At 41.5% G+C, this 9,872-nt stretch overlaps 1 protein-coding gene across 2 annotated transcripts; it reads right to left on the bottom strand.

Moving 5' to 3' along the window:
* Positions 1-749: 749 nt before the first annotated feature.
* On the bottom strand, positions 750-8,107 carry LOC116330285 (filamin-A-like). 2 transcript variants are annotated; one of them, XM_039604099.1, is made up of 10 exons: positions 8,026-8,107; positions 7,783-7,943; positions 7,073-7,292; positions 6,427-6,468; positions 6,169-6,292; positions 6,013-6,090; positions 5,336-5,449; positions 5,013-5,156; positions 4,486-4,911; positions 750-1,600 (listed from the first exon to the last, which is right to left on the bottom strand). In XM_039604099.1, the coding sequence occupies exons 5-9, from the start codon at positions 6,286-6,288 to the stop codon at positions 4,774-4,776; spliced, it is 594 nt and encodes a 197-aa protein (XP_039460033.1). In that variant the 5' UTR covers positions 6,289-6,292; positions 6,427-6,468; positions 7,073-7,292; positions 7,783-7,943; positions 8,026-8,107; the 3' UTR covers positions 750-1,600; positions 4,486-4,773. The 2 variants fall into 2 exon arrangements, 1 of the variants encoding a protein (XP_039460033.1); XR_005609529.1 differs by lacking the exons at positions 750-1,600; positions 4,486-4,911; positions 5,013-5,156; positions 5,336-5,449; positions 6,427-6,468 and having other exon boundaries at positions 6,012-6,090; positions 6,210-6,292.
* Positions 8,108-9,872: the final 1,765 nt, after the last annotated feature.

The raw sequence follows: 9,872 nt of genomic DNA on the forward strand, positions 1-9,872 counted from the left end.
CCCAAGTTTTTCACTTGTAGTGAAGGGCATAGTGAAAATGCCTGTAATTTAGACAAGAGTTTCTCTCTCTGAGCCTCAGGACCGATGATTAAAACTTCAGTCTTGTCCTGGTTAAGCTGTAAAAAGTTTTCTGCCATCCAAGATTTTATATCTAGAATAGTTAAAAAGGGCATCCATTGGTCTGGTGTCATCAGGAGACACGGAGATGTACAGCTGAGTGTCATCAGCGTAACTGTGGAAGTTCACTCCATGCCTCCTGATGACACCGCCAAGAGGGACCATATACAAATTAAAAAGTACAGGGCCTAAAACCGACCCTTGGGGCACACCACATGTCATTTTATGGATCTTAGAGGAGCATGTATCCATACACACCATAAAAGTTCTGTCTGAGAGATAGAACTAATGTCTATAGAAAAAGGTTTTATACAACTGGACGTGTCACTCTCTTTTCAGGAAAGTGAAAATTTGATCTAATCATATTAGAAATGTTGTGTTTCAGACACAGATGTTGCTAGATTTACTATTTTTTGTAACGAGTATAATATTTTGTATAAGGATGAGGGTGTTTATGTATGAAACTGGAACAAAAAGTGAAGATTTCTTACACCGTGGTGCGTAACTCCCTACAAACAAAAGTGCAAACTGGGTCCAGTTATGTCTTGATGCATGCTCAATCATCCAGGTAACTAAATCCCAAAAGGTTCATTCTGTTAGATAAGATAAGATATGACTTTATTGATCCTACGGCGGGGAAATTTGTTTCCTCAGCTCAGGTACAGATAGCAGAAGGAAAATACAGAAAATACAAACAAATATAAAACATAGAATAGAATAGAATAAACCTTTATAATCCCACGGATTAGAAATTTTGGTGTTACAGAGCTCTTACAGAAAGGGAAAATAAAATATAAAAGGAAGACACAGGGTGGTCCTATGAACGTAAGCAACCGAAGTTCGTATATACAGGTAACAATGTACAGAATATGTATAGAAAAACTGAGAAAATTGTACGGAGATATGTATAAAATGTAGAGTAAACTAACAAGCTGGTGAGTAAGATGACCAAAGGAATGTTAAGCTGCATTATAGAGTCTGACAGCTGCTGGTAAGAATGACCTGCGGTAGCGCTCAGACAGAGCTGGCCCTCCTGACCAGTTTGTTGAGTTTCCCCCTGTCCCTCTCTGCCATTCCACCACTCCAGCAGACCACAGCATAGAAAATAGCAGACGCCACCACAGTGTCATAAAATGTCCTGAGGAGTGTTCTGTTCACCTCAAAGGATCTCAGCCGCCGTAGCAGGTGGAGACGACTTAGACCCAGTAGAGTGGTTGAAGGAAAAGGAAAAGGGGGACAGGTGAGGTGCATTTCATGTCCCCGGTGCTGTGGGGGGTTGCAGAGGTGTGACGAGCTCTGGTGGATGGGGGAGGGAAGGGCTACTGAATCAAACCTGTTAAAAAACTGGTTCAATCTGTTAGCCAGAACCTGGTCTCCAGACTCTGGACCCCCTCCGCTCACAGTGCTCCGTCCAGTGATGGTGTTCAGTCCTCTCCACACACCTCTGGTGTTGCTCTGCTGGAGCTGCTCCTCCACCTTCTTCCTAAAAGGAAGCATTACATTTAGAAAATAAAATATTCTATATTTGTTTGTATTTTTTGTAAGATAATACACTACATACACGGAGTTTATCTGGACGTAGTGTTTTCAGTGTCATCCAAGTGACTCTAGAGGATGAAAAGCTGCTGGAGTGTGTGCTAATGTCTATAGCAGGGGTGTCCAAACTATGGCCCGTGGTCCATTTCTAATTGGCCCGCAAGAAATGTTATAAATAGAACAGAATATGGCCCGCACTTCAACTTTTGCTTGAGTGTAATGCACTTCTTAGTTTTAACACCAGGGGAAGCTACTGTTGATCAAGGCAGTTGCTCCACCAAAAAGGACAATCCTAGAAGAAATTTACCCCAAGTTACTGAACATGGCAGAACCAAAGAAGCGAAAGGTAGAAAGTGTGTGCAGAAAATTTCAGACACGGTGGGAGAGTGAATATTTCTTCAAAGAATTCAAGGGGAAGTGTCTGTTTGATCTGCACTGAAACTGTGGCAGTTATGAAAGAGTAATGTACGACGTCATTATGAAACCAAACATCAAAACTATGCATCCTACACTGGTGCTGAGCGAGAGCAGAAAGTAAAGCAAATGGTAGCTGTCCTGCAGGGTCAGCAACAGTATTTTTTTGTGCTCAAAAAGTCCAGGAAAAGTCTACAATAGCCAGCTATGAGGTCGCCCAACTCCTCGCAAGACACGGAGTTACAGAGGAGCTGCTCGATCTTAAGAGTCTAAAAGGCACAACAACAGGTATGGATATTTTTGAAGCTGTGTCAGACTCAACTGACAAAATGGGACTTAAATGGGACAAGCTGTGTGAAGATACAACAGACGGGGCTCCAGCTATGGCGGGTGCACACAAAGGAATGGCGTCTACGATGTGCGCTGAGGTGAAAGAGGCTGGAGGTGAGGCTGTTAAAATGCACTGTACTGTTCACCAAGAAGCCCTTTGTGCCAAGACAGTCAATCTTGGAGATGTAATGACCGCAATTGTAACAACTGTCAACATAATTGGAGCAAGAGGACTGTACCACAGAGAATTTCAGGCTTTCCTTTCTGATGCGGATGCTGAATATGGGGATCTACTCTACCACTCGGAGGCGCGCTGGCTAAGCCGCGGTGCCGTGCTGAAGCGTCTTTACTCCCTGAGATCAGAAATTGACCATTTTTGAAAGAGAAGGACCGACCTCTTCATGAGCTGAATGACCCTCTATGGTTGGCAGACCTTGCATTTTTAGTTGATCTTACTGATCATTTAACCACCCTGAACAAGAGCCTACAAGGGAAAGAGCAGCTTGTACCACAACTTTATGCGCACATGAAAGCATTTTGTGTGAAGCTCAATCCCTTTAAGACACAACTGCGCAACTTCAACGTTGTGCACTTCCCCACACTGTCCGAGATCAGAACTGCTTATCCACAGGCCAACCTTTCTGCTAAAAAAGGGAAATATGTGTCTGTGATTACATGTCTCGAAAGAGAATTCAGACAGCGCCTCCAGGATTTTTCTGCCATTGAAAAAGAAGTCAAGCTATTCGCGACTCCTTTCTTGGTGGATGCCGAAGAAGTGGAAGAGAATCTGCAATTAGAGCTCATCGAAATCCAGTGTGATGATTCTCTGAAGAATCAGCATCAGCAGCTTTCCCTCCCCGAGTCCTACAGGAGCTTGGAAAAGGAAAAGTTTCCTCTGATGAGACGCCAGGTGAAAAAAATGATCAGTCTGTTTGGCTCAGATTTGCTCCTTGATCAAATGACATTTGTCCGGATTTTTGGCACAAGTGGCGTCGGATCAGCACTGCAGCTGGATGGCCCGATTTACATACCCAGCGCAGCTGATACTCACCAGAAATCTACACTATTGGACAGACGAACCAAAAGATCAGATCATCTTCTTTGAATAAAGCTGTGGTGATAATGGGGAGGAAGAAACAAGCACCAGCACAAACTGGTCTTTGCCAACAGCTATCTCTGCCAGAACAGAGACCAAAGAAAATACACTGACACCTCTGATCTGCTTGAAAAGCTTAGATTCATTTAAAAAAATGAAATGAAAACATCAATATACTGGCAACTGTCCAAGGGGGGGGGGGAGCCATCGTAAAAATATTCATGCTTAGACAAACATTTAAAAGCAAATAACGGTTTCATAGGTTATCACTAGGCTTTATGTAGCCTGAGGTTTGGTGTCAGAAGGTGTGGATGTACAAGAACAATGACAGAGGTACATACTGTCTCCCAGGCCTGTCACCTTGACCTTGCTAAGGTCCAGTGTGGCTGCCACGACGACACTGAAAGGGCTCTTGGGAATGTGATCTCCACCATAGGTCACGCAACTCCCAGGGGACCCTGTCACGGGAAAGGGAAGCGATCCACATCCTCCCATTTAATATGATGCATAACAGCCAGAACAACGCTTCCTTGTCTTATAAGAACCCACATAATAGAAAGTAACTACAAAGTAACTACAATCCACGCCCGCATGTGTGAGCATTTCTTCTCTCACCTGTTGCACAGGTGTATATTTAACAGTGTGTGTTGTTGTGGTTGCTGACGATTTCAAAGTCTTTCACAGCCTGCTGCTACTACTGCTTTGACTGGTACACAGTTCAAGTGACAGCTCAAAAGGACCTGTTTACATTAGCATAAAAACTATAACCCCTTTTTTTTTTTCCATGTTTATTCTTGTTTTTAAATCCTGCGATTGTGATTTTAATTTTGATCTTGTCAATTTCGTCAAACATTTTCATAAAAGTGTTATGAAGAGTTGTTCCATGTAGTATGACGGAAAACATTCAGACCGTATTATAGACCAATAAACTAAATAAACAGACTGTTTTTTGTTAGCACTCTGACTTTGTGAGGCAGTACAGGTATTCTTACCACTGCGGCTGAGTCCTGGTCCCTCTGCCTTGAGAAGGATCCACTTTGACCCTGAATGGTGTCATTGGAATAGCCTAAACGCAAACAGCCTTTGTCCTGATGGCAGAGGACAAAGGCTGTGTTAGCATGTTACCTTTGCAGGTAATGCTCTACAGTCATTTTTAGCCTCAAACAGCAGGTGGGTTAAATAAGTTTCCCTGTAATATCTGTTTCTAAACATGTTACTGTTGTTTGGAATATTTCTTTGACATGATCATATGTTTGCGCTCTTTACTCTCACACACAGTTTTATGGAGCTTTACCCTGACCAGACTCTGAGCAGTCAACCGTGAAATATGTTGGCTTGAAGGCTTTGAGGCCTGTCTTTGCCACTCCAGGGTCAGAGACCTTCACCTTGTTTGGATGACAGCCTGCTCCGATATTCATCTGTGGGCACAAACACCAAAACTCAAGAGACTTTTCAGAGAAGAAAAGACAAACCCTGCATGCCAGAGTGAAAGTGAGAGCGTGTGTGAGTGCATACTCACCCTGAATGGACTCTCAGGGATGTTAACGTCTCCCAAGGAGACCATCACAGTCTGCTTCACAGGCTTACGTGGGGTGTAGGTGCAGGTACATGTGCTGTTGCCATTATCCTTAACGTGGACATCCACAGAATTGCCTTCACTATCCTGTGCAGAAGACAAGGGATTAGTTCAATCAGATTTAACACAACGTATTTTCTGGACCACAAGGCGCACTGTTGATTTTTGAGAAAATTCAAGGATTTTAAGTGCGACTCATAGTCCGAAAAATACAGTACATGCAATATATTTAACATATTTGTGGTCATACACAAAGCCAGATATACCTGGGCTATAATTTTCAGAGGAGCTTTTCCTCCTTGCTTGGCATCAACTGTGAATTCAGTGGGTTTTCCAACAGCCAGACCACTGCTCTGAAGGCCTGGACCGTACGCCTTAACCTAGAGAAAACAAATTTTATACAAGCAATTAAAAAAGGAACAAGTAAAAGATCTACTACAGCCAAAAGATCATTTACAGACTATAGCGCTGTGAAAAAACATTTGCCTCTTTTCTGATTTCGTACCTTATTCCATATTTGTCACACTTACACGTTTCAGATCAATACATTTATAATATTAGACAAGAATGTAACATTAAAGGGCAGTTTTCAAGGGGAAAAAGCGATCCAAACATACTTGGTCCTATATGAAAAAGTAATTGCACCGAAAACCCGATACCTTGTGTGTCACCTCTGACACCAAGAACTGCAGCAAGCGTTTGGTGCTAGAGGTCACATTTTGAGTTTGTGAGGATATTTAAGGCAGACACACGTAGTTAGCGGCAGGTGTGTTGTTGATCGAGAGGGCTTAGCCTCTACAGGAGAGCTTTCAGCCATGAAAAGTGTGTCCATCACAAGCCCACCACCATGATCTCAGGTCTTGAGGCAACAATCATGAAAACTAATCTTAACTGAGAGTGTTGATGTCCTCATTGTTGCAGAGCACATGGACAGCATACTCACCTGGTTCTGTGGGCCCGCAGCGCATGTCACACCATCCATCACCCTTGTCATCACATTCAATCTTGGTCTGAGAGAAACCTGAAGAGAAATAGAGCAACTTCAGAGAAGAAACTGAAGCTGATCAGCACATGCTTTCAGGACCCCCCTTGTACCAACATTGTCTCCAACAGCCTCCATCACAAAGTCAGCAGATTTACCAACAACGCCTCCTTCCAGTCCAGGACCCCAGGCCCTCACCTTCTGCTGGCCAGCCTCAGTGCCAATCTTAGCCTCCATGGGACTAACCAGAGCATAGAATGATCAGTCACAATGGCAAGTTGGAGTATTCCAGTTATTGTACTGTTTGCATGCCCATGTGTAGCTGCGTGGAATATGTTGCAGGTGTGGTGGGGTAATACTCAAATCCATACACACCATCGCCAACATCTTTCTGTTTACACAGACCCTCAAGACCCTCTGTGAACACAGCAAAATGCCTTTGCATTATTTCTTTTAATCAAGTCTTATCTGATCATTTGAGGAAGAAAGAAAACACAAGCATCCCCAGTTTGTTTATAGTAAAACCAGAAACCATAAATTAACAATTCACTTTAATCATGCATTAACAATTTGTTGGCTGCTTAGAACAACATTTTAAAAAAACAAAAACCCCATAGCTCAGAGTATAAATCCCTTTGAGGCAATAATAATTTTAGGCTCGGTGGTGCTGAATTATATTTCCAATAGAAACACAATTTCATATGTTGTAGTAACAACACACTGCCACAAGATGGCAGCCTAGGCCTACTTTACCATGCTGTTCCAGTAAAAAAGAAAAAGTGACAGAGACACTTTTTATGAACTCATCTGTAATGTGTCACCTTTTCTGCAGAATGAAGAAGTGCTTCCCTTCTTTTAAAGGAAATACAGGCTTACAAAGATCCTCTAAACATGTTTCTGAAATAATCCTAAACACAATCATTAAATCAAAAATGCAAGAAACAATTTATTTAATCACTCTTCTTCACTTAATTCCTGAACTTATTACAAAAAATAAACAAGGACTTTTCTGCTGTCTCACCTCTGTCAGTGTTCATGCTGTTGCAAGAACAGGTGGAGGTGCAGGTGGAACTTTGACTTCACTGTGGTTTGTATGTGCAGGCAGGAGTCTGACATCTCAGAGCAGCAGAGGATTGTGGAGCACGGTGACTCCTGCTGCGACGCCCCCGTCTGAGTGTCCTGAGCTCTTGGTCCTCAGCAGATGGCCCACACACTCATTTATCACCATGTCGTTACCCTGCCTGTAAGAAAACAATTAAGAATGAATTACAAACTCGCTTCCTTGCTAACATGATTAACAGCTAAATACTATCATAGTGGAGGTGTAAAATTACTGCTAAAATAGCTCATATGAACCCTGATACTGACCTATGTATTTATCAAAACAAATGATCTGATATTACAAAGAAAACTAATGATTGCTTTTTACAGTATTAGCCCAGAGTGATGTAAGGCAGGGTGGTTAGTCAGCCATAACTTGCTGACAACTTGTATCTGGTAGCTTTTTCACATCCTAATCAATTTTGTTGTCAAGTGTGTCTCATATACACTATTATGTCATATACACAACAAATGCAGACACTTTGCTGTCTTCAGCAACAAAAACGCCATCAAAAAAGTCACGGTCATCAGAGCAACATCAGAGAAACAAAGTCTAACCATGGAAGGTTTTTTTTTTTTTTTAAATATATGCATAAAAACACAAAAACAAAGAACATCAACAATGGGCACCTTTCGTTTTGCTGAAAGTGATATAGCTTTCTGTTCCCATCAGCTGAAAGTGCCAACATTTCAGGTGTGCATGCTGGGCAGCTGAAGCTGACATCACAGCACAGCTGCTCTTCCTCATCAAGAAAGCTGTGCTGCAGTGCATCGCCGTTGGCATGCCCAGTCTGTATGTACAGAAATATAACAGAGGAATAAATATTTGCATCTGCTTATTGAAAAACAATATCAAAGAAATACTTCACTCACCCTTCCCCCACACTTAGTACCACGCTCCAACAGTTTTGCAAAAGCTTTCCTGGAGAATCATGGAGAAAATACTTTTAGTTCCTGGAAGGAGCTCAAGGGTCTAAAGTAGAGCTGGGCGATATAAGATTTTTTCATATCACGATATGTTTTTTTCATTTCAGGCGATAACGATATATATCACGATATAAGCCAAATAACTATATTTGTAAGATTTAAATGTGCCGTTGCTCACAAGTAAAATGTGAAATAATTAGCAGCTTGTTTTAATTAAAATATTTATTTCCCATAATAAGTTCAACAGGGTAGATGTACTTAAGGAACATGAGACTTCAGTTTCAGATAAAGGCAAATATTGTAAACTACACAAAAGGCAGCCGCTAAAGCGTTTAAGTTTCAAAATAGAACAAACAAAACAGACCACTAAATTGTCAATTCCACTTAGAAACAAAATTTTAATTCTAAAAATAAATCTTAGGTCGTTTTACAGAAGAACAGACAAAATTGACTAACTTTTGTCAATATCAAATAAACTGAGAACTAAAAGGAAATTCTCTCCTTGTTGTATAGCTTAGCTTTTCAAACAGTTTTAACAGTTACTTTAGTCTGACAAAAGCCGAATGACGAATTAGCGCTTTCAGTCAGAGATTGAGCATGCACCGCTTTATTGTATTTCCAGACTTGCTTTCGGCACAATTTACAGTGCGCGCTACTCTGTTTTTGTCAGACTTGAAATAGCGAAATACCTTCACACTCACGGAACTTCTGTGGCCCTTCCGTTTGACAATCTCTCCAGCATTGGAACCATCATCTGTTTTTTCTTCGGTAACCTTCGCTCACGCTCTCGGTTGATTTTTCTGTAGTCGGCAAACTCGTTTCCTTCATTACCTGGGCGGCCCGGCTGCAAAAACAAATACACATGTGCGCCTTGGCACGTAACAAGTCATGTGACGTGACGCTGCGGCTGTGATTGGTTCGGCTCTGCGCTACTTAATTTGGATTGGCTGTTTTTTTTTTTTTTTTTTTTTTTTAAGAGGACAAGAGAGATGAGGTCTATCGCAATAGTTTAATTTTTCTATCGAGAAAAAGTTATTTCGCAATACATATCGTTATCGTTTTATCGCCCAGCTCTAGTCTAAAGTGTAAAGAGTCGACATGTTGACAGATGCTGGCCAATATCCACTCCTAATCAGGTCCTTTAAATCAGGGCTGCACTGCTGCTGGCAACTTTGACATCTGTATATCGCCTGGTGCACATCATAACGTCCTTGGACCTAAAAGAAAAAGAAACAACATGACTAATACATCACTGCCTTCACAGATGACTTCTGTTAATACAATACCATGTTCTGATTGTACAGCAAGGGCAGATAACATGCTCCATCACACTATGTTCAAATCCATCACAGAAACCTCAATAGCAGGTTGCTGTTTATTATTAATGTTGATTAAAATCACTATTTTTCCTGCTGACACTGAAGTTTACGCCCCCACAGGAGCAGTTTCGAAGCTTCACTGTTGGCAGAATGCGAGCTACCAAAAAAGAGAAAACCACTTACATAGAGTATTTCTAACTGGCTGTAGACACATATGAAAACCAAAATTGAGTATCTCATGAGGAAATACCTTGTATATTGGTGCAATTTTGACCGTCCACTCTGATAATACATGTGGTTGGAGGAATGGCTTTAAAAAAACATCAATAACACTTTCTCTGTTGTGGAGTGGCTGATGTTTGTGACGAGAACATCACAATCCCCACAGAACCGTTCCTCTGGAAGACACTCTCTGCACATAGACAGGACATTTTTGTAACAAATTAAGCAACATTTGAATAACTGAAAGTAGTA

Source organism: Oreochromis aureus, linkage group 20 (assembly GCF_013358895.1).
Source record: "Oreochromis aureus strain Israel breed Guangdong linkage group 20, ZZ_aureus, whole genome shotgun sequence".
NCBI classification, from domain to species: Eukaryota; Metazoa; Chordata; class Actinopteri; order Cichliformes; family Cichlidae; genus Oreochromis; species Oreochromis aureus.